The 24,251-nt window shown below is 42.9% G+C and overlaps 1 protein-coding gene across 3 annotated transcripts in view; it reads left to right on the top strand.

Moving 5' to 3' along the window:
* The first annotated feature begins 6,328 nt into the window (after positions 1–6,328).
* LOC142402550 (single-stranded DNA-binding protein 3) overlaps positions 6,329–24,251 on the top strand; it is a 39,412-nt gene continuing 21,489 nt past the window's right edge. For all 3 annotated transcript variants that reach the window (XM_075488078.1, XM_075488077.1, XM_075488076.1), the window contains exons 1-4: positions 6,329–6,595; positions 15,192–15,264; positions 15,928–15,989; positions 20,891–20,975. In XM_075488078.1, the coding sequence (XP_075344193.1) occupies positions 6,540–6,595; positions 15,192–15,264; positions 15,928–15,989; positions 20,891–20,975 (276 nt within the window). In that variant the 5' untranslated portion in view covers positions 6,329–6,539. The remainder of the gene's footprint in view (positions 6,596–15,191; positions 15,265–15,927; positions 15,990–20,890; positions 20,976–24,251) is intronic.

Raw genomic sequence — 24,251 nt, 5'->3', positions numbered from 1 at the left:
AAACCAAAAGTAGTGTGCCTTTTGAATGTGGTTAGATCTGCTAAAACCAGCCGGTGATATCCTTTTCCATTGCCAGAGGAAGTGTTTAGACAACAAAATGAAGGGACAGCCTTACACTTTATGCTGCCGGCTGTTGTGGACAAAGGTTTCTGACAATCAGAACTTACTGAGTTATATTGTCTAGTTTATTATTTTTGACTGAAGTGCAGATGTCAGCCTCACCAATGAGACTGAAAGTCAGTCAGTCAATCTTGTCTTTAGTTTGCATGTTAGCAGTGCCCACTCTTACAGCCTAGCGTGCAGCCCCATTTGTTCAAATTTAAAATGTGCGCCCGGGTGTTGTGTTCTCATCGATGCCAGTCGTAGCTGATAAATACCTGCCACGACTGCAGCATGATTTGGCAGGGGACTTAAGTTAAATAATTTTCCCTTGGTCTTAAAAGCTACATATTAGTGCTAGTGGGTGTTACTTGCTTTTTGACCAGAATAAAAAGCGTTTTTGTCTTTTAATTGTGTTTACCTCTTTCTACTCCTCACTTGGTACAGCTACAAAGCTTTAAGCGTAAGGCCATAGATTTTTGGAAATTACTTCTCAAAAAGCAACAGCTTATCTCCTTGATCTCTGCTTTTGCACATGCACTGATGTCAGCAAGTTTGTGCACATTAGCCAAAGGCCGACGCAGCACATTTTTTAGCTTGCCACATGCAGGTCGTTCATGTCTACAGGTTATTATAAGGCCCGCTGAGTTAATGTTTGAACAGTAAACTTTCAGGAAAACAGCCACTTAAAATGAAACAACGCAAACAGGTATTGCAAAGATATGATTTATAACGCTCTCAATATCCTTTTGAAACCCCTATTTCATTTAGTGTGGTCCTTACTATGAGGTTGGCAACCGCTGAAATAAATCCACCAGCACCTCTTTCAGAAATAGCACCTCAGGAACTAAAGAGAGTTGGAGATTTGTGGTTGAAATTTTCCACAATTACTTTGCTTGAACATAACCAGAGACAAAAAGTTTTTATTAGATTTCAGTTGATTGAATGGAGAGGTGATGATGCAATGAAGCATCTGTCACCTTTCAGAGGGAGTTTTGTGTTTGAACCATCTGGTTGCCTTTCTGCGTGGACTGTGCTCTTTGTCCCAACCTAGAGACGTGCATGATGGGTTATTCAATAAATTATAAAATGGTGGGAGATGTGATTATAAACGTGCATTGTTCTGTCTCTCTGTGTCAGCCCCGTAATAGACTAACAAACTTTTTCAGGTTTACCCCACCTCTCACCCAATGTCACCTGGAATAGGCTCTTGCTATCCTGTTCAGGATTTTTTTTTTTCTTGCTGTAACTCATAAAGGGGAAGCCTGTTTTTTACAAAAGAATAGAGGAGAAGGAAGGAAGTGATTCCAAAGAGCTGGAAGGAGTCCCACATCTCTCTAAGAAGCTAGTGAGCTCCGGTAGATAAATTTCAACAAACCAACTGATTGGCAGCGCAAAAGATGCCATTCATTTAGAAATGAACATGTGAATGGAATGTTTCTGAGAGGAATCTGGAGTGATGAAAAATACAGGTTTGGCATGACTGAGCTCAAACCTGTTTGGGGATTGCACATGTGTGTGTGTGGGGGTATGTGTGTGTACACTTTCCCTGATAGGAAAGGGGCTTCGTTAGGGTAATTACAGCTTTGCTATGTAAATAAGCCTGTCATAATGGAGAGAGACACACCCACTTCTTTTTCAGCCCCAATTAACCCAACTCCCCTGGAATTTACATACCTAACAATCTCCAGCACCCACACACATCTGCACACACACGTAAAATCCATTCAAACATCACTGCTTGCACGTGTACACTTATTAGTATACATAAAAGTAAAAATGTACTTATTGGTTGATTTTCGCAGGAATCAAACTTTCCCATTCCATCCAAAGGCCAGTTTCAGACACCATGCAGCGTGTGGTGTGTGTGTGTGTGTGTGTGTGTGTGAACTTCAGAGCGTTCGCATATTCGATCCTGGTTGAGGCAAGAGCCTACAGCCAGCCAGGTGATATCTGTATGCATAAGGCATCACTCCGGGCTAACTGGCTGCTGGAGCTGTGGTGAGCAGCATCTATCATCTCAGGCTGCTGATGAATGTCTGTCCTGAATGGCTCTGTTGCATAGTGAGGGAAGCAGAGAGAGCACAAAATGACTCATGGTGGAAGGAGAAAGGGGGGAGATGGAGGGAGGAGACAAGGTGAAAAGATGGGGAGTAGGGCTGAAGGGGGGAGCGTGAGAGATGAACAAGGATGCAAAGGAAAAAGATGGAAAGGGAGGCTTTGAGAAGAAGTGGCTAAACTGCGAATATTCAATGAGACTATGTACGAATACAGGGATGCACTGGGGAGAAAAGTAGGGGAAGAGTGAAGATGCAGAAGAAGGTGAGAGGATGACATAGATGAGAGAGGAAGATGGAACAGAAATAGCAGATGGAGAGGAAGGAAGGTGGAGTAGCATGAACAGGGAAAAATGAAATGGAGGAAGAAGAGAAAAGGGGGGAGGAGAAAGTATGAGAAACAGAGAGAGACGAAGGATGTTGGTGCGTGAGGAGGAACAGAGGGAGATAGTGGCAAGAAGGCATTAAAGTGGGTCAGAGGAGAGGATGACAGTAAGGAGAGAGAAGAAGAGAGTGAGATGGAGAAAGAGATAATGGTGAGACAAGCGAATAAGGGATGGACACAAGATGGGCCGGACAGAGAGAAGATAACTTGAAGGGCAGAGCTGTTGGGTGCCGAAAAACCAAAGAAATACACCAAACAAAACTTGAGAAAAGAAACAATTTTCCATGCCAAGGAAAACTTAAAGATATGATACAATAGCTCAGCACAGCCTCACAGCAGTTTGTGAAACTGTCCTTAGATTATGCACTACTCATCTTTTTTTTTACATTTATACGAACAACAAATAATATACAAGTGTTTCCAATTTTTAGAGGTAAAGTCAATGTGAGGAGGCTGGAATTTACACATGACTTTGGTCAAAGAGACCTGGATTTGTCACCAAGGCCGGTGCTTTTAGCACCTTTTCTTTTATACATTTTGCTTTTGTTTCACTTGCGGTTTTAGCTTCACAAATATAAACAGGAAGTAGGAGGATGTGGAATTCATACCAGGAGACCTGGGTTCATGCCCTGGTGATCACCATTCTGCTTTTTAGGTTCTACATAAACCTAATTTCTCTTTGATTTCTTGACTTTGTTTCGTTTTCAATCAGAAACTAAAAGCGATACCATTGTTTCTGCATGATTTACTTTTTCCTGCTTTTGTTTGGTTAGGTTTTGGCAAGCCCTTGGTGAAAGTGAAGGAAACGCTTTTCATCGTCAACCACAACAAACAAACAAAGCCGTGACACGTTTTAATGCGAAGCCGGGCCGCGATGATACTCACGGACAAAAGTTTCCAAAGACAGTTTTGGAGCTGACCATTTTTGCCATCGTCTCATATGTCTGACCTTTGATAATCCAAAATGAAATATTATGGGGTTTTCTTTGGGATTGGAAATTGGATTATCATTTAAATGCATGTCATTCATGACAAACATACCATTCAGACATGATGATTTTGTTCATCTCAAAAAAGGAAAATAAACTATTTCGGGAGGGTGAGACAGAAGGATGAAAAACAGATGGACAGCATATGAGCAAAATACAAACAACCTTATCTGCATTTGATAAAACAGAAACAGAAGGAGAAAGGACACAATGTTGCTGGTTGTGTTTGCTCTGTGCAGAAGAGGAAGAGCCGGTTTTCCCGGGAATCATTGGGTTCTTGGATCAATAGTGGTGCTATGATAAGACAGTGATAGAGTTTGTGGTCTAGAGCTTAAAAGATACGTGCACCATCGCTTTCTCTCTTCCTCTCTTTCTCTATATGTTCACACTATGGCGGGCTGGGTTTCGATAACAATGAGAGAAAATGGCACTGGGAAATAGGAGAGAAAGAACAAACACTGCTTAGAACTACAATTGATTAACAACAAATGTCCAGTAAAAATGGAAGCGGATATGGAAAATATACTTTTGAAAAGGAAACATATGAAATGTGTGTGCTTTTAAATGTTCCAGCTGTGCAACTTGTATAGGGAACATGTAGAAATTGCCACCCTCTCGATCTAGTGTGGAAATGGGAAATTAAGCTTTTGGAGATCATTAACGCAGTGCTCATTTCTGCACAGGCACAGCAAGATATTGTTCGATATTGATATTGTTTATTGTGTGCCCGTATGTTTTTAGGTAATTCCAAATACAGTGACCAACACATCAAAATTGCAGAAAGAAGAAAAAATTTCATGGCATTTCTTTAACCCTGTCTTGCCTGTATTTGAGTTGGTTGAAGTACAAATCAGTTTACGCATATTGTTAGCATTTACAGTGTCTCACTTGTGAGATCCTACTACTTTTACAGTGTGTCTGTTTGCAAAATTCAGGTTATCTACGTTTGTTATACGTCGCCTAAACCAGTTCACCAAAGAAAACGCTTGTCCTTCGTGAAAATGATGCTCATCTCTCCTTTTTCTTTGTCTGTTGTCTGGCCTCCTCGCTCCTCTATTCTTTTATAACGCTGTTCTCATCAGAGCAGGTGTTTGTATCCTCATGTAAAAATCAGGCCTTAGCACACATACAGAAATGTATTTTCTCTCTGCCTCGCTCTCACACATGCTGAAATACATGCGCTTGTCCCCCGCACATACACACACACACACACACACACACACACACACACACCGGTGTGCGCACAGACATACACGAGCGCAGACAGTCAGCTGTGCCCTTCCCACAGCTAGTAGCACGAACACAGACCACACTGCCTGTCCCTGCCTTACACACATATATACACACACACATGTGCACACGCAAACTCTGCAACAGCCTTCTACACACTCTTAAAGGGACATGACGCAAAAAATTCTACCTCACCACTAAGTGCCGGTACCCTGTGTAGACATTTATTAAGTAGATGAGCAAGGGCTTTAACATCCCTTTTCTATGAAAATGTGGCTAAATGGTTTTGCATCTATGACCAAAAAATGATTCAAAGTGTGAACAACGAAACATTTGCAGGGATTTTTTGGGAGTGGCTGTTTGCTTGGAATGCTTCCTAATGTTGCATAATACATTATGCCCTCATCACTCTGTTAATCAAATCATCAGCTTGTATGCTTTCTGTTTAGATTAAATGAGCACTGTGCAAAAAGGCTGATATGCCAAGGATAATACAAATGTAATTAGCCAGCAATTGTGCTAATAAGGACTAAATAGGAGTAAAATTCTTACATTTGAGTCAGTTAAATGGTGAGCCTCCTATTAATTGAAGACAAGGAACGCTGCTCTGAACCTGCTGAAAATCTGCAAAAGCAGAAAAACTTTGAGCCACAAAAAGAAGATGGATAGGGCATTTTTAACAAAAAATTAAAATTACTACTACATGTTAGGATTGTTTAGTCTGTGTGTACTTGTCTGCTAAAGATCCTAAAACTTCCTCTACATCTGTCAAAACACCTAAAATAGACACGTCTGTGACATCAGATCGAATATCGATCCACAAGGACTGAAATCCGCAGCTGCCTTTGCAAAAAAGAAAATTAAAAAAAAATCTAATTAAAGCATAATAATTTTCCTCAATTAGTTTTCACCTCAGTTAGGACCTCTGGTTGCCCCAAAACCCACAATGGGAACCAGTATCCACATATTACATGAGAGTGGAAAAAATAAAAACTTGTGATGACCACCAATTTGCAGTTAAGTAATCAAATTAGGCAATATAATAACATCCATCTGTGGTGTGAATGGACTGTTTTGAGGTGTATTTGGCCAAAGGTCATTAGACGGAGCCTTTTCTGTGTGTGAAATAAGGAGTTGGGTAAATGTTTTTGCTAAGATGTCACTACAGGATAGGTATTTAGATCAAACCCACTCCCGAGGTACACATGGTACAACAAAGGTGGCTAATCACATGTCCATCTGGTGTAACATTAGGGCAAAAACAACACCGTGAATCATGTCAGTAGGATACACACATACATATTACTGTTTGAAAATGCTTCAACATAGTAATAGCACTTAGTTTTAACAACTTTGTACAGTACATGAACACAAATACAACGTAAGACCTGAACTTGAACACCTCCAAAAGAGAACTTGAACTTAGGCAAAGTCTACAAAAAAAAATTCTGGCACTGCGGCTTTAAGAAGCCCCCACCGCCTCACAACAGGGGGGGCGTGTGCTGAATCCAGGAACAGCGATTGAAAAAAAAAAAAAAAAAAAAAAAAAAAAAAAAGCTCCACCACTGGACTGTTTCAAGTTCCCCCCGGCTGAAACCCTGCCTGATTTGTGGGCAATGTTGGGGATGTAGAAAAAAAAGAAACCGGAGGAAAGAGAGCGCAAGGGAGAGATAGGGAGACAACACTAACTGGGTAGCTATGGAGATAGTAGGTTTTCCTGGTAGCTTTCTTTGACAGGTGTCGAGTGGGATAAAATAAAGTATCAGAACAGCCTCCAAGATGTACGGCAAGGGTAAAGGAGCTGTGGTCCCCTCCGATAGCCAAGCAAGAGAAAAGTAAGTAAATTATCGCAGTGTCACATCACATATCCAGCAAAGAAAGAGGAGTGTGCTAGGTGGCTAAACTTGCTAACTGATGTGAAACTGTTCACTTACTTCAGCAGTCATGCACGAGCTTATTTATTTAAACAAACATGCTGCAAAAAGTTAAGCTGGGAGAGTTTGCGCCTTGTGTTTAGGACTTTGTAAACATCTGAAGCTACTGCCTTTCTTCCTTTGCATCCTCCAACTTACAGGCATGGCTGCTAAGTTAGCCCAAGCTGCTAGCTCCACTGGCAGTTTCACTCCTGTGTTTCTTCTTTCTTCCCAAATGCATAACAGAGAGCGGCAGCTCCGGTCGCTAAAGTTGCACCACTTTTCCAAGCGGGAGTGTTTCTGCACGTGTTTCGAGCTGTAATGCATTTAAATGTGCACTCGTGGCTGTGAGCAGCATTGATGGGGATCCCACTTGAGTTCCACCTCTCTCCTCGCCCCAGCGTGAGGGAACAATGCATTTGGAGTGACGCTGTGCATTGTAGCGACGCTGTGCATTGTAACTCGCTGGCTTTTGTGTCGCCTCGCTTAAGCGGCCGATTAAAAATAGGATACAGCTGTTTGGGGCTGTGTCACAAAGTAGCGCAGGAACGTGTCGGAGAGTCGTTGAGCGGTGATAGTGGCGGCTCTGAACGCGCTGGTTACATTGTATCCAGCGCGTGCGCTCGGCGGCTCACTGTACCGGGAGAGAGCTTCGCCTCGTAACTTTTGTGGTCCGTCCAGATTGTCTTCCGTGACCCCGAGCTGTGCGAAGCACCGTTGGGGGTAAACCGCTCGCTGCTGTTGCCACCTCCCGATGTGGGAGTCCCAGAGATAGGCTTATCTGTGGCTGATTTGTCCGGAAACTTGGACGGTGTTAGCATGTGGAGCTGTAGCCCTCCAGCCCCTTTGTCTGCATGCCTCTGTCTAGATGCCTGTTGTTCGCACAGGAGATACGTGCCGCACGGTTACCAACACTTAAACAAGCAGCAGAGCTGCCTGACCAACTTTAAATGCGTATCCCACAAACATCGGTGTATTAGTAACGAAGCAGGGGCCGCTATCTTCTGCGAATTTCCTCTGTTGATAATCACAAGCCAGCTTAGACCTTTTAATGAACTTTTTTTTTGGGACCCATCTCCTTTTCTTTGCCGTTTTAGTAGTTTTTACAGTTGGTTCTTTTACAATTGATCAACTAGCAAGTAAATGAGATTCAAACTGTTGAATGCTCACAGCTTATGAGGTGGACACACCAGCTCATAGTCAGTCCTCAGGTTGGGAAACTGAAGTGGGATGGAATTGACTCATCAGGCACCTTATTTCCTCACATGTCCTCCATACCGTGCTGAGAACCCTCATTCTGTGGTGCTTTTCTGCGCAGGGCTCCTCTAACATCTTCCTTCATCTGCCTCCTAACACTTGCTTCCCACCTATCGCTGCTCCTCAGTCCTCATCCCCTCACTTCAGTGTTGAATTATTGAGACGGACTGAAGCAGCTGCTCTCAGCTTTGCGTCAGAGTTGACAGACAGAGGGGAAAGAAAGGGACAGAAAAGAGGGAGATGTGGTGGGCAGACTCATCCATGTTTAAAAAGGGGGTTTTGTCGAGAGCCTCAGGCAGGATGTCAGGTGTGCCGGGTGTGCACGCCGGGGACATCTCTCTCTCTCTATGGAAGTAAGCGTATGCACGCACTGATGTCCCATCTAAGAACATTTGAGGCAGAGGCGAGCAGGGAGGTCAAGGGCCACCGCACAAGGTGCGAAGAAGGAAGGAGTTTTTGCTTAAGCATGACAGAGTGTGGTGAAAGTGGAGAAATGCTGTTCACGTAAAGAGTGCTTCCCGCTCCACGAGGGAAAGTTCAGATGTTACCGGGCTTCACTTTACGAGTGCAGCGTTTTAGGTTCTTTCACCTTTCCCGATGAACACGCTGCAACATTCTGCCTGTTAAGAGAAACCAACACCGTGCTCTTGCTTTACGTTTTCACTCGGCTCCTCCTTTGACCCCCCCCCCGCACCACCTGCTGTTTCTTCCTCTGTTAAACTTGGTATGTCCCTTCCCAGCTCTGCTCAAAGGGAATCCATCTCCTCTTGCCTGTTCTCAAACATCCTATAGTGGCTCCACTTCTCGAACTTCTCCTCCTTTTCAATGAGCTAGCTTCTGGGCTTTAATAATGCAATAGGCCAGGTGCATGCACAGGCAGCCCCTTTTGCAACCCACAGAAAAACACACACACACACCACCAGACATAAAAATTTCATTGAGGGCCTCATAGGGGGGGCATCTGCAGTGTGATCCTCCCATCCCCAGACATGAGACCAAGTCCTTAACCATTTCCTACAGCAAATCAAACTCTTCTTTTAAGGAGGCATTTCTGTTGAGCAAGCCCTTGAGCTTGCAGTGTGTGTCAATATTTGAAGCTTTTGCTGTATCCCACAGCTTCCTTTTAGCTTTAGATTTGCCGTATGCAATTTCCAAAAACTGTATGGATCTAGAGGTGTTTAGATAAGATTGCTAAGCAGCTAAGTTACAGGCATAAAATGTTGTGTGTTGTGTAGTATCTATGTGTGCTGTGATGTAGGTGACTGGTGTGTGTGTGTGTGTGTGTGTGTGTGTGTGTGTGGGCCAATACGAGACTGACCTGCAAGTGGCAGTGACTTACACTCTACACCAGCGGTCACAGAGAGCTTTGTGACCTACAAATTGCTGGGAGCCTCAGAAAGTGGTCAGATTCCCCTGTTAAAGTGGTCAAGTGTTTGTGTGTCCCAGCAGAAGTGCAGTCTTTAGCAGCCTAAGCACATTGGCCAATTGTAAAACAACCGGTATCACCCATTGTACTTGTTGAATGAACTGAATTAAGCCAGGATGTATTATGTCTGTAGGGTATGTTATTGGTCTGTGGGGTGTTAAATTCACTTACAGGTATTAATCAGAGAAAAATCACTCGGGTAGCTGACAACTCAGGGGAGTCGCAGGCTGCCTTTTCTTTTTCTGTTTGTTCATCTATATGTTTATCTGCTCGTGTGCGTTTTCTTATCTTGATGGTTATCGGTAAGAGGGAAACGCCCATTACTGTTTTATTACTTTCGGAGAAGGACAGTCCACTAAATGTATAAACAGAAACAGATGCACTACATGTTGAAACTATTATGCCTGTTACTGAAGATGCTGTGACTCACTAAGGTCCAACCTGGACTGAATCGTTTACAGTGAAAGACTAGTGTCCCATGTTAAAATGTGATTTGACGCATGTCTACAACTCTGACTTTGAAGCGCGTTACAAATAAAGTCTACAATCACCATTACTTCATGATCCTTCAAGCTTCAGTTTAGTTGGGGGGGGGGGGGGGTTAGATATTAAAAAAAAAAAAAAAAGTATAAATGTCTTACCCCATAACATAAGACTTGATGAGCAAAGTATTATCCAACCTGCAGGTCAGTGGGAGGCCTCGTCTGGGGCCTCTTGTTGACCCATTCAGCTGCTCTGGCAGGCTGAACATATTTCTCTGTATGCACTTTGTTGTCCCAAACGCACGTCTCCATGTTATAGCATTTTGCTTCCACTTGGGGGCAGTCTCATAAACATGTGCAACAGTGTGAGTTGTGGGCTGCTCTTGGCTGGTTTAGCGCTGTTGTTGGTCCTTTTAGCTGTGCTTTTATGGTGGAAAGAACAGAAGTGGGCAAAGATCTGCTTTCTGTTGATGTGGAATGAAGTGTTAAGATAAGGAAGGTTGCCTAGTGCAGGTGTTGTCATTGTTTCTCACCTGCTCATCTTTGCTATTCACGGATTTTTTTTTTTTTTGTACATCCTCCTTTTTTGTGTAATGAAATCTGTTGTTTTGGGGCCTTCCTGACTGTAGCAGGCTCAAGCAAACATTCAACCAGTCAGCATCCAGTCAACAGGCAGCGTCACTTTTGGAGCTTATGCGTTGTTGGGCATTAAACAGCTCTAGGGATGTACACTGTAGGAGGACAGCAGAGAGCCCCCATAATGACAAGCCGGATTGAGTAAAAGGTGACTATGATGTATGGGATCTTGTTGAATAGATACACTGAAAAAAATCTAACCCTTATTGTCTATATTTGATGTCATGATCTTTGTTTCTTTTAATGTGTAAATAATAATAATGTCACATAAAGGTAGTGTGCATTCATTGATGTGTTGAGTGCAGATTCCACACCGTTCAATAAACAAAGGCATGATGATATTCCTCCGACGTAGCTCTTTTGTTTAATGTTGACAATGTTTAAAACATCGAGATCTTGTGTCACCCTAAACTGACTTTCTAGTAATCTTTTTAAGTGGTCTTGAGCAGAAGTTCTCAGTGTCCCCTGCACATAATTAACAACACACAGGTTGCTCCAATTTCTATGACAGTTTGACAGACTTAAAATATTTTTTCTACTAACAAATTGATTCCCAAAGTGACATTGTGAGTGTCCTTAAACATTTTTAAGAAAGTGGATAAGTGGAAGACAAAAGAACAAGTGTCGGGTCAAAAAAAAGGATCTACAGCAGGTGAACAGTATCTAAAAGCGATGCCCTTAAGAAATAGGATCAAACTCCAGCGAAGGGTGACTGTTAAGAGGTCATTCTCAAGGCAGGGAAATGGGGATAAAAATCGGAGGCATGCCACACGATACAAGAACTGGGTTGTAAAATCAGTGGCATCAGATCTTCAGGAATGGGGAATCCTCCCCGAAGCCTGGAGGTCAACATTACAGAAGAGAAGTTCAGCCAAAATCCAAAGAAGAGCTTTGGGATGTCCTTCCAGAAGCCTGGAGAACTACTCCCGACGACTATTTAAAGAATAAGAAGAGATCCTGTCTAAGAGGGTTCAGACTGTGTTGAAAAGTAAAAGTGGCCTTACCAAATATTGACTTTCAAGCTCGTTAGAGTTGTCCAAACTGGTTTTTTTTTTTATTACCTTATAAACAGTATATTCATTCTGCATGTTTCAATGAACCACTGCCCCTATTTCCTGTTTTACTGGCAATTACAAAGAATTATTACACAGCTGAGGACTTTTGTACAGTGATGTATGATCATTTAGGCATCATCGCCTCCATACTACACTCGCCGTTTGCCTATTCAAATCGACTGCAGACTACATTTGCATACTAACAAAGCATTTGCATAGCATTTGTAGTAAAAACGGGTCAGGCACGGGTCATATCTACAGCAACACACTAGAGTGGCTGTCATTTCTCTTCTCTCAAAGCAGCAATAGTAAGCCATCATGAACGCAATTTAAACTTGAGCATTACAGAAACCTGCGCGTTGATTTACCCTTTGTGGATATGTATCTAAAGCACATTTATCTATGACTTTTTAAAAAATAGATCACATATAGTAGTAAATGTTTTGCTGCAGAGAGTGTGATCAGATGGTTGTGCTTGTCATTGGCAAGACCGGGTGAAGGGAATTGACTGGCATTGCAGTTTTTGTCGACTTTCTGTTGGTGGAATGAAAAAGCTGCACGTCCAATGTGAAGGCGGCGTGTGCGCGGGGTAACACCTGGATGTTGTACATCGTAGTTGGTTAATCTTTTAAAGCAAGGCGAGTGTTGAGGCAGGCTGCAGACTTAACAACTTCTCTCTTTGCCAGCATTGTAACAGCCAGGCTGTTTCTCCACTCCTGGAGACAACATATTAAAGGGATAGTTTGCCTCTTTTGACATGAATCTGTATGACATCCCATATTAGCAATATTGTTTATGAACATTGACTTACCCCCCACTGCGTCCTGTGAGCCGAGTTGCGGCCTTGTTTTGGTGTTGACAAAAGTAGTCCGGCTAGTTGGCTGGGGACACAAAAATAAAGCGTTTTGCTTCTCAAAACAATATGCGTTCAATAGAGTAATACATTTGCATCACAAAATCGTTCTCCAGGAAAAAGTCAGACCTCACAATCGCTTGGCACTATTTTCTCTCCCTTCGTATTACCGCGCGTTGACGCCTGCCGACAGCTGCGCCTGTTACGGTGTTCACTGCTCGGAAGCAGGGGACTGCTTGGTCTGCACTTCGGTCTACACGGTCTACACCGTGAAACAGGTGCGGCAGGCGGCAGCGCACCGTGACACAAAGGGAGAGAAAATAGCGCCAAGCGATTGTGAGGTCTGACTTTTTCCAGGAGAACGATTTCATGCACGATATTGTTAGTATGGGATGTCATAGAGCTTCATGTCAAAAGAGGTGAACTATCCCTTTAACACAACACACTGGGCCACTCTGCTTCTGAGCTGAACTTCCACAAGAATTTGAAGTAGATAAATCAATGCCCATCTATGGCTGGTTTTTCCACAGTTGTCAGTTAGGTCCATCAATCGCTAACATGCTTGTTATACTAAAATGATCCATCGCAGCTTCCATTCAAATATTTAGATTTATTTAAACATATTAAAATCCCATTTGGTGTTACAAAGAGTTGCAGCTCGTATGTGAAAACCTGAAGTTGTCACGCTTCTGGCGTATTTGCATGAGAAATTACTTTAATGTTCAATTAGTTGCTGAATTTCTTTTTTTTTTTCTGTTTTTGAATAGAGGCACTCGGTGCTTTCACCTTGTCAGTGATCACCAAAGCAGCACGGTGATGCAGGTGATTTCAGCAGATTAAGTGCCCAGTTATTAAACGGTGTCCCATTCATTTATCCGAACATCCTGACAGAGCTTATCAACTTCCGTTCCAATTTTTTTTATTGTCCCACCGTGTTTCATCATAAGAGGCATAAATGCAGAAGATGTGCTTAAATAGATGTTAATTTCATCTCGCTATTCAGCGACGGTACAAAGGAGGGCTGGCATTGGAGAAGCTAAAGAGCTATCAGTGGTTCAAACCATAGTGCACAACAGCCCAATTGTCTCAAAACCATGTTTCATTGATCAGTTCATTGACTAATGATGGGGACTATGACACTGAGCTACTGTCCTTCTCATTAGGACCTTATTGGCCTGTCAGAGGAGTGTCTGCACTGGGCACACAGGGCGCTGTCATAGCCACGCTGCGGGTCGATTGATGGTCCATTAACAGCCTATTAAACATGACTAAGTGAAGGAGTTAGGAGTACAATATTGGGCCAGTGGGGGTTTCCCACTCCACAGCGTGGTTCTTGTGTCTGTTAATAGACTGTGGTGGACTGAAATGTGGTGCCATTTCAAGTGTTGTTGACCTTTCATAAAAGCACTGGCAGAAAGAAAGAGTGACACGAGAGCTTTTGAAAATGTTGCTGGAATCGGTGGGGCTGTGTTATATCCAGGTGTTTCTTTGCAGTTTGTGGCGCTCTCAGTCAAATGCAGAATTTTTTTTTTCACTCTGAGTCATTTTGAGTTCTATTGGGATTTCAGGGGCTTTAAAGGATTAAGACTGATACATCGCACTGTAGCAGTTGGAGGAAAAAAATATATAGGTCGCCTAATGTTCAGAAACTTTCTGAGGAGCAAATAGCTCAGCCCGTGTTCAGTGCATAAACTGCCCAGAGATTAAATCTAGAATGAAAAACTTTCATAAACTTTTATTGGGTGCTGTCTCGATGACAGTGCTGGAACTTCACAGAGCTTCTGTGGTGGAGATGCAGTTGAGAAGATCATTTTCTGAATCTGTCCACCTGATATTTACAAGAGTTTTCTCGGCCAGCTTGGGAATGTCTGCCATGAGTCAATAATGCTGGTAATTGTCCAGACAAATGCATGTAGTATTTTTTTATTTTTTTTAATCAATATTAAAAACAGCCTGTAGCACAGATAAGTCGATAGCGGTTTACATAATCTTGGATTGCAGACTGTTACTAGGGTATTTGCGAGTTAAAAAAAAACTTTGGAAAGTAATTTTGTTGAAAAGCAGTTGTCCATTTTTGGTCCTTCACTGACTCTTTCCCTTTCTCCGCCTACATTTTCCAAATCTCTTACCTGATGATGAAACGCACGGCACGCACCAAGTGGTTTGGTATCTACTGTTTGTTTGAAATGGATGCCGCCAGATTCAGCTGATGATTCAAAAAGAAAGGAGTGGAGAGTTGGAGAAGGGAGCTAACAAAGTGGCAGAACCAGAACGTGAGGTTGCCTCTCAGACATGACTGAGGGTAACCGGAGGCTGCAGGGAGAGACTAGGGACCAGCCACACGTTACCCATGTGTGACAGAGGCAACTCCAAACTGCTTAACCTGTCTTAACAAGTGTCTCAGAGGATGTAGTCCAACTGTCTTTTTCTAATAATGAAGAATAAGTGCTCTGTCTGTTCAGCCATTTGATTTCTGCATTTCATTCTTAGGTTGCACAGGTCAGAGGTTATGGACTAAAGATCACAAGTTCATCCTCTCTGCTTTGGAGAGGGGCGTCTTACGTTATCTTTAATCACTCTCGACATCTTTGCATGTTGCATTCCAACATCACAGCACTAACTGATACACTTAGAAACAGTAGGTTACTGTGTTGATTATGCTTTAGCCAAACCGTCAAACAGCCGAATCTGTTATTGTCCTGTAAATGTCTAATCTTCACGTTCTTAACCTTAAGGATGAGTTTGACCTCGCTCTGATCTTCAGAAAGGTGAATATGACTGCTGAAACGTTGTCCTCTTTGAATTTCAGGTTAGCGTTATATGTGTACGAGTACCTGCTACACGTGGGAGCACAGAAGTCAGCACAGACCTTCCTGTCCGAGGTAAGAAGGCATCCACGTCTCCACATTAGCTCGAAAAGCACTATGCTCCAACTAACAGGTTAGAGAGCCCTTTGTTCTTTTCGTCTGTCTGTGGAAATCAGCTGTCTGCAGTTTCTGCTTTAACTTCAGCCAACTCCTGTTGAAACACGTCGCCTGAAAGACGGGCCGTGACTACTTCTGAATGCAAAAACAACTTTCTTCATTCCTAAGCTTCATATAATGCGGCGTATCAGTTGTAGTGCATGTTTACAGCAGCATCCATTGTCGGTGGAAACATGCTAAACATGATTACCGGGCGCAAGGTGTTGCATCAATTTTTCAGAAGGAAATCCTATAAAGTTACACCAGATCGTGCTCAGCGCCCACCATGGAGAGTCTTTGTGAGGTGGGGAAGGAAAACAGAGCAACACGTCCTCGTTAAAGGACACGCTCGGCATTTGTATTTTTATACAATCATGGACGCTTGTCACATGTAAAAAGAGGAGGCGGGACAGGGCAATAACGGAAAAGCAGCATGATGGACGTCAGAGATAGAAAGATGTCTATCTTCACATCAGAGGACATTGACATTTTCAGACTGACTGATTATATGTTCTTAACCCCATGACCAGCAAACATAATCCTCTCTATAGTGACTTCTCTTCTCTTCTCTTCTCTTCTCAGATTCGATGGGAGAAGAATATTACATTAGGGGAGCCACCCGGATTCCTCCATTCATGGTGGTGGTACGTATCACTTTCACCTTGATCAGCGGCCACTTCTCCCTTTATGTCTTGATTGATATTTATTTATTTTGAAAAGCAGGTCCATTTCATTTGCTTGACTGCGTAAGCAGATTTTGCTGTACATGTCTTAAGCTTTATATCCCTCATCCCGGCACATCCACACTTGATAAGGCTGTGGTGTGTATCTTGAACTGCCATAAACCAATATTGTAATATGCACAAGTACTGTCCCCGTTTGAGCTGTGTTAGCCTGAGAGAGCCATGTTCAGATTTTAGAAAACATTCTCATGATAGATATATATAAATACAGTGCACAGTGAAAATGAGTACACCCCTGTTGAAAAGTAACATTTTGAACAATATTTTAATACACACACAAGTTATTCCCAAAACGTACATAGAGTAAGTTTAATACAACATCTGTTCAGCTTACAACAGAAAAGAAAGATCAATAATATAACTTAAATGACATATTTGTCCATTTTTGTGAAATTATGCTGGTGCAAAAGTGAGTACACCCCTATGTTAAACTCCCTGAGAATGGGCCGTGTTGGCCCGAAATGTCATGAAATGAAAAGGCATTAAAAGGGAGGTCATCGTTGTGCGTTTCATCCTTGCCTTACATTGAAATTTTACATTTTGAGTCTGCACCAGGCTAAAAGAGACGTGTGTGAGATTTGACTGAAATCCTATGGAGAGTATCATGATCTGCTTCAGTAGTCACAGTACATGTTGACAAGCATGTTTCTTTTGGTGAAATTCAGCTTCCTACTGTTGATGGCATCCATACAGCCCCAAACCATGTCACTCCCACTAATGGAGCATCGCGTTAGTTCTGGCAGACCACGTAGTCAACGCGCCCTTTGCCTATTGGCTGACGCCGACCCAACCCTTATGGCCAGCTGCGCTCAATGGGTAATCAACTGATGCTCGCAATTGGATGCTAGCATTTGGGGCACTTCATTTAAACTTGGTTTGCTGTCACTGCTTTTTTTTGCTCTCTGCTTGCACCCACCACCTCCCCTGCTCCACCGACTCTCATTGCCAAACAATGTCATACTGTTGTTCATTGTTGCTTGCTCTGTTCTAGGGGGTTTGTTGCCTTTACAGCAAATGGAAGGCACTCCACCTGAGGATGCTGCTGTTCCCTGTCTTGGCTTCCATGGAGCTCATGGGAAAGTCGGGAACTTCCTCCGAACAGAGCCATACCGCCAAACATAAATTGTATGCATTCAGAATAAGCTTCTGAAATTCATCTCTGTTCTCGTCTCGTTTTGACGAGAGTGGTTCTGACAGAACTATGCTTGACTTTAAGCATGGGGCACTTTTCTTTGTACAAATCACTTTTTACCACCACACAGGCTTGACACCATCGAAAGCAAATTTGTTCATCTTGGTGTCATCAGATCACAGGACATGGTTCCAGCAATCCATATCCTTAGTTTGTTTGTCTCTGATGAGACAATGAGCTGTTCCGAAGATATTCGAGAGGCGTCTGGCTGCTCTCTTGATGGCCCTGTCACACTGTTGCGTATGAGAGAAGCATATGAGTTGCGAATGAAAATTATCACTCATACGCTGGTATACGCTGACATACGCCAGGGGAACGTTAGGCATAGGTTGTATACGTTTCAAGCACGTTGGCATACGTTGGCATACGCTGAGGCAGAAATAAATTTTTGAACATGCTCAAAACTTTTGTGCGTATGGTTAGTACGCTAAGCATACGCTGAATACGCTAGAGGTACGATATAGGTACGTTACTGATAGGTCGAGAACGCTGGACATAAATTGCCATATGTTGGCATGAAGGTGTACCGTACAGCTAGCGTATTTATAGCCTCCGCCCGTCTGCCGCCTCCATCTCCGCCAGACGGGCGGAGATGGAGGCGGCAGGCAACCGACGATTCACGGGAGCGTTCAGGAGGAGGAGTTGGGGATCTTGATCACTCAGAAGCATGTAACTCATCAGCCGCAGGTGCATCAGGCATTTCAGCAGGTTTGGGTGAGAATGATTCTTGTGTTTTTTTGCCTTTTCCTCGGCCCAGGGCCCGGGCAAACGACGATTGCTTCTTGGGAGGCATGATCGAGATGAATGTCTCGAGAGATGTTGATAGCGCGTCGTCTACTGCAATAATGGAGCAATGTGGAAAGGCTGCCGATATAGGCGCGTTGAAACGTACGCTGGGCATGCGCAGTTCATATGCTACTCATACGATAGTCATTCTTTATTTTCAAGGACTTTTCGTGCGTATGAAAATTATATTATTAATTTTCATACGCAACTCATACGCTTCTTTCATACGCAACAGTGTGACAGGGCCTTGAGATATTCGGTCATGAAACGGTTTCCTATGGGCAACGTTATACAGGCACAAACTATGCTGTTTATAATTTATTAATTACTGTACACTAGCACTGACAACGTGGAGGTGCGTCGCTTACTTAAAAAAATCCGGGTTACTGTAATTTTGAATTTTAGCCGAATGAATAAATAGGCAGCAGGTCTGTGGTAGTAGCACGATGATGACGTCAGTAACACCCACTTTACGACAAAGATTCAAAATTACAGTAACCCGGATTTTTTTAAGTAAGCGACGCACCTCCACGTTATCAGTGCTAGTGTACAGTAATTAATAAATTATAAACAGCATAGTTTGTGCCTCTATAACGTTGCCCATAGGAAACTGTTTCATGGCCGAATATCTCAAGAGAGCAGCCAGACGCCTCTCGAATATCTTCTTAACAGCTCCAAATTACCAACAACAAGCAGGGGTGAGTAGAACATCATGTTATAATGTGAAATCAAGGGCCCAATGTCAAAAAACCGGTCTTATCCTTTAAGGTGTCTGACTGTATTGATTAAAAATGACTTCCATGAGGGGAAGGTGTGGCAGAGTCTCAGCCTTGGGGTTGACCAGACTCGCCGAGGGCGTGACCCCCCCCCCTCGTCTTCTCCCCTCCTCCAGCTCTCCAACCTTCGCCACTTCTGAAACAATAGATCCAGATGGTTTGGCAATGGAGCCCCAATCTCCCCTCCCCCTCCTCCCCCCGCATCACCCTCCACCTCCTGCTTTTCCCCCTTTGTTCACATGGTAGAGGGCTTCTTAGCAGATTAACCCTTTGCATTCCAGTTTCCTTTGTGTCACCTCTCCCTCTCTTGCCCCCCCCCCCCCGACCTCCGGGGTCAAATCACCTTAAGCACTGATCAGCAGTTTCACTTGTTTTCGGACCGTTCCTGTTTACAGGCACTGCAGCATACAGTGTACTCGGACATATCTCTCTCAGCATCACCCCATTGTGTCCTTTTCCCCTCATTTGTAATGAACTGAGTTTCTTTTTCATCAACACAATACACCACAATAGCCGCTTTCGGACTGTAGGAACCTTTGGCAGTTCTAATAACCTTTTAATCCGCGGGGCCGTTTTCTCCCGTGCTCGGACATACAGGAACTCGGGGCTATCTCCCTCAGTTCCTATAACTATTTAGCAGGACGGCGAATGAATGCCTGAATCGAGATGTACTAAACGGAGGGAGCAAGTCTTTGTTTCAGTGGTTAAACAACCTACCCTGAGCGGGCTGAAACTAGCAATGCACATATTTGAACGTAATGTGTTAATAGTCATTCCAAAGTACCGACTTGTTATATATCCTTAAATGGTCTTAAAATGAACACAACTTAGTGTAACTTTTACCCCGCTGGAGTGGCTCTGCTGAATCAGAAGAGTGAACATCAGACATATAGAGCGCTGTCAGCAATATTAGACCAAGGACTCGTTTTAATAAGAACAAAATGAGGGACCAGACTAGTCATTTAAAAGCTTACAAGGCAAAATAAATCTCGATAAGTTTGACATCCTATTCAATTCAAACATAAACAAAAAAAAAGCCTCTTTATTTGGTTAAGCTGCCCACGCAATTTCTATACCTGCTTCATTCTGCTCGGGGTCAAGGGGTTCCCATCTGTAGCAGGAGGTGGGTTGTGTTAAGAACTCTTTATTAATATCCCCTGTATGTATTTTCTTCTTTGATAAGTTCACTTTAGTTGTTGTTGTTTTTAAAGAAAATGCCCCCTCCTTATCTTTTCTCGTCCTTTCTCCGTGTCCCAGCTTGTAATGATAACACATCATTATCACATGCTCCTCCTGAGGGGAACAATTAGAAAAAAAAACTCACCCTCTGGGATGTTTTCTTTTTATTCCGCTCAAAAACTGGAGCCCAGGATGAGATGGCGATACAGTTCGTAGAATCCTGTAAATAAGGGAACGCAAACATCCAGCTCTTTGGCTTTCAGCACGTCTGAGAGCATTTTACGTCAGGATATATGAAGTGGCTGCCTAATTACCCTTGTTGGTGTTCCTGTGGCTTCATAGCACTCCTGTTCAATCAGTGTAAGAAAAATGATCGAGCAAGCACCTTGTTGCACTTCACTTACGGTGCCTAGATACCTAGAAAAAACCCCAAAAACCTAAACGTTCTACATGTGTGTCCACTTTTTATTTCTTTTGGGGGGGGGGGGGCATATCCTGGTCAGGATCAGATTTACTCACAGCATCGTCTGTCGAGTGTTTTTGGGATCGTGTTTAGGGTACTTTTGATCTGTTTTCAAGCCACTATAACAGTGGGTTGTGCATTCAAGAAATGGGTGCAAGTAATGAGAGGTCTGTGGGGTTATGATAATGTAAGTATGTGTGTGTATGTTGAGTGAGTGAGAGGTTGATTGAGGGGGTGACACTGGCATTGTGTCCCTCTTACAAAGATGCTCAAGTGTATGAGAGACGGTTTAAGAGTGCTGTGGAGATAGTGAGAGTGTGTGAATGGGTTATGAATAGCTGTTACACATGTGCTTGTATTGCTCTGTTTGGTAACCTCTGACCTCTTCTTCCCCTCTTCATTGTAGCGTATTCTGGGATTTGTATTGTGCAGCTCCAGACCGAAGGGAGACATGTGAACACTCCAGCGAGGCAAAGGCCTTCCACGACTATGTAAGTGACAGATGGGCTCTGCCAATCTTTCTGTTTCTTTACACACTCGCACGAAACTTTTTTTTTTTTTTTTTAAATGTCTGTTTGTAGGTGAATGTTGAGGCGCTAAACAGCAACACGTAGAGGGTCTCGTCTGGTGCTGGGGACGCGTTTATTTTGCTTGATGGTGATTATTTCTCCAAGAACTGCGAATGCTAAAGATTGCTGTCGAGGGCTGGAATTTTGCAACCCTGGTTATTTTGTTGATGGAAAGTTCAACTGCATGTTCACGATAAGACGCTAACTAGCTTTAAAAAAGTGGTACGAGGTCCCGGGACTCAAACTTCCTCCACTGAGTCAGATCACAGAGTGAAGAGAAGCCGGACGGAGTGTTTTGTTAAGAGGGAGGTCAGCTGCTAACTAGTTGTGATATCTCTCACTTTGTCTAACACAGAAGATAAGAGAAGTGCTGCACTTTGTAGACGCACTCTGTGCGCTCATCTCACAGCCACCAACACACTGATACCGACGGCTCTTGTCCAGCTTCGAATATGGCCCGTTTGGTTCCGAATGGTGGTTGAAAAGGAGCGATCTGTGGTGTTTAGCATAAATGGATGTAATGATTTAGCAATCCTGAGACGATGCAGCGCACCTCTTGCTTTTGGGGAAAAAAAAGCCTGCTCTCTGTACTCTCTAATCTTGTATGTTTCTTGGAAGAGAAATGTCAAACCAAACAGAGGGCTAACTGCCCGTTTGTGTGCGACTGTCTTTTGGCCCGGGTCTAACGCTGACCGGCGTAGGATGAGATATATCTGTGACCGGTCAGCCTCGTCAGTGTCATGTCAAGCTGAAAAAACCGATGAGCTTCAGCCTCTGGCTCAAGGAACAAAGTGACCAGAAGCAACTTTCTCTGCACAAATAGGGATTTTTATGTGGCTAATGTTTTTATTTTTTTTTATTTTATGCAACTCCACAAGCAGTGTTTCAGCAGGGATCTGAGCTCATTTTGTATCGCTGATTATCAAATAATCGGCATTGCTTTCTCGACTTGTTGATTAATTTCTCATTCAGCGAATTGCAGGGAAATTGTAAATGTTGTCATCTCGTACAGCAAATCCTGAGGATAATCACTTTATTGTGACATGGATAAGAATATTACCACATATTATGAAACATTTGGCATTTCCCTTGAATCGTTCCTAAAAGATTCCCCCTCGATCTGTCTGAAAACACAGTGACTCTGATTGGAATAATGATTCGTGTCTGCGTGTTTACTGGATTAATTAAATAATAGAATTAAGACAAAATGCAAAAAAAAGAAGGAAAGTGATCGAAAATAAAGACTCAATTATTAGTTATTTGTTTAACATTTCAAAATCGCGTTATTCAATTATTCTCCCTCCCAAGTTCACACACAGCTGCAAGTAAACAAACTGTTTTTAAAAAGAAAAAAAAAGGATGATCAGTAAACAGCCAAAACATCTAGAAAGATAAAAAAAGGAAAGAATAAAAAGGAAATTAGTCAGAATGATGGAATCTCTGCCGTTTTGCTAATTTAAAGAAATTCCTGTCGCAGTCCCGTGTTTCAGTTAAATATTTAATGTTACTCAGCACAAAAAAATAATGACCGTTTAGGTCTATACCCTCCCCCAAAGTTTGAGTTATTTCAGCTGTTACGAAAGAACCAAGAATGCTCTGATAGGTTATTCTGCTTTTCATCAAAGCGTGTGGAAGCGCAGCTTCTTAAATTGTGAGAAATGAGCAGGAGTTTTTACGCTGGAGGAGAAAGTGCAGCTTCTGACGTCTCAGTCTCCATGGCGTCCAAAGGTCTTTCACTGACTTTCTACAGATGGGTGATAACTTGGGGTTTTGTGTTATTGTTGTGCCCATGTTTACATTTATGCTGAAGAAAGTCTAATGATCTGAAGACCTGTTGTTGTTGTTTTTTTTCATGCTGAAGAAACTAACCGTCTGCTCTCGTGTGTAAATGTCATCTGCTGTGATTGACACTGTAGTTTGTCTTCAGCCTGTCCTCTCTGACCAAGACAGTGTGTCATTGTGTGTGTGTGTGTGTGTGTGTGTGTGTGTGTGTGTGTGTGTGTGTGCTGTATAGTGTGGGGAGATAATGGAATAGAGTTCTAATCCGGTAATCCCAGCACTGGGCCGAGGCTAAGCCAGGGATTTGAGTGTGTGTGTGTGTGTGTGTTTGTGTGTGAGTGTGTGTTTAGATGGGGGGGGGGCATGTTTGGCAACCAGCCAATAAAAGGGTAGAGGGGCTCACACCCTCCTTCTAGTTAACCCTGTGTATAAATGTAGATGGGTGTGCTACATGAATTCCTGCTGTCTGCTCCTAACAGTGATAAAGCTAAGGAGACGGGACCAGTTTAATTTTGGCTCCAGCCCCCTGAGGCTAGTCTCTGAGCACAGGTCCTCTCTACTGGTTTCAAAAGAATGAGCTGGTTAGAGGCAACGGAGGAAAAAAAAGAAATTTCACCTCAAAAGACTTTTGGTCCGGTGAGGATTGCCGGATTGCACTTCAACGTTAAAGAAACATTATCACAGGTTTCTATGCCGGGTGCAAACGCACCGTAAAGTGTTTCGGTTACTATCTGGGCCACTTTTTTTTTTTTTTCCCTCCTAAGTGGCAACTGCTAAAAACCAATGCAGAGGCTGTCATATTGTTGATCTTTGCTTTTATAACCAATTCACCAAAGAGGCCGGCTTACGGGGTTTAGCATTTGGAGAACAGATTGAGCTAGATTTTCCCTCGGTGAAAGATTTTTGTAATTATTTTGATGTTTGCTTTAATTGATCTTTTAATACAGGCTTTTATTTAAAGCTTAATGGCTTATTTGACTGAATCCAAAGTTCCTTAAATGCAGAGTCTCAGTTTCATGATGGTTCATCAGTTCATTCTGTGTACCAGAGAAATTGAATGAATTGGGAGCTTTCCTCAGCACATGTGGGCAGCAGTGCTTTGTCTGTTGTTGTGTTGCATTACTCGACCTCCTATTACGCTCTGTTACTGTTGCCTGTCATGCAGGTTACCTCCTACTTTATTATGCAGTTTGTTAAAAGATTCAATCATGTTGTGCGTCAATTAATTTGTGCAAGTTTTAATCTTCAAAGCAGATCATGTTAACAGGCTCAAATCGTTTGCCTGTGCTGTACAAATGGACATTTCTGCTAAAGTTGTGCTGATTATTTTTGGCATTATTGCAGACAGTTTTCTGCGTAAAGAGGCTCCTACTCTACCCTCTCTGAATCCCTTTCGTCAAACTGCTCAGAGCTCCTAAG

Source organism: Odontesthes bonariensis, chromosome 17 (assembly GCF_027942865.1).
Source record: "Odontesthes bonariensis isolate fOdoBon6 chromosome 17, fOdoBon6.hap1, whole genome shotgun sequence".
Classification (NCBI taxonomy): Eukaryota; Metazoa; Chordata; class Actinopteri; order Atheriniformes; family Atherinopsidae; genus Odontesthes; species Odontesthes bonariensis.
This window is presented reverse-complemented; position numbering and strand designations above follow the sequence as displayed.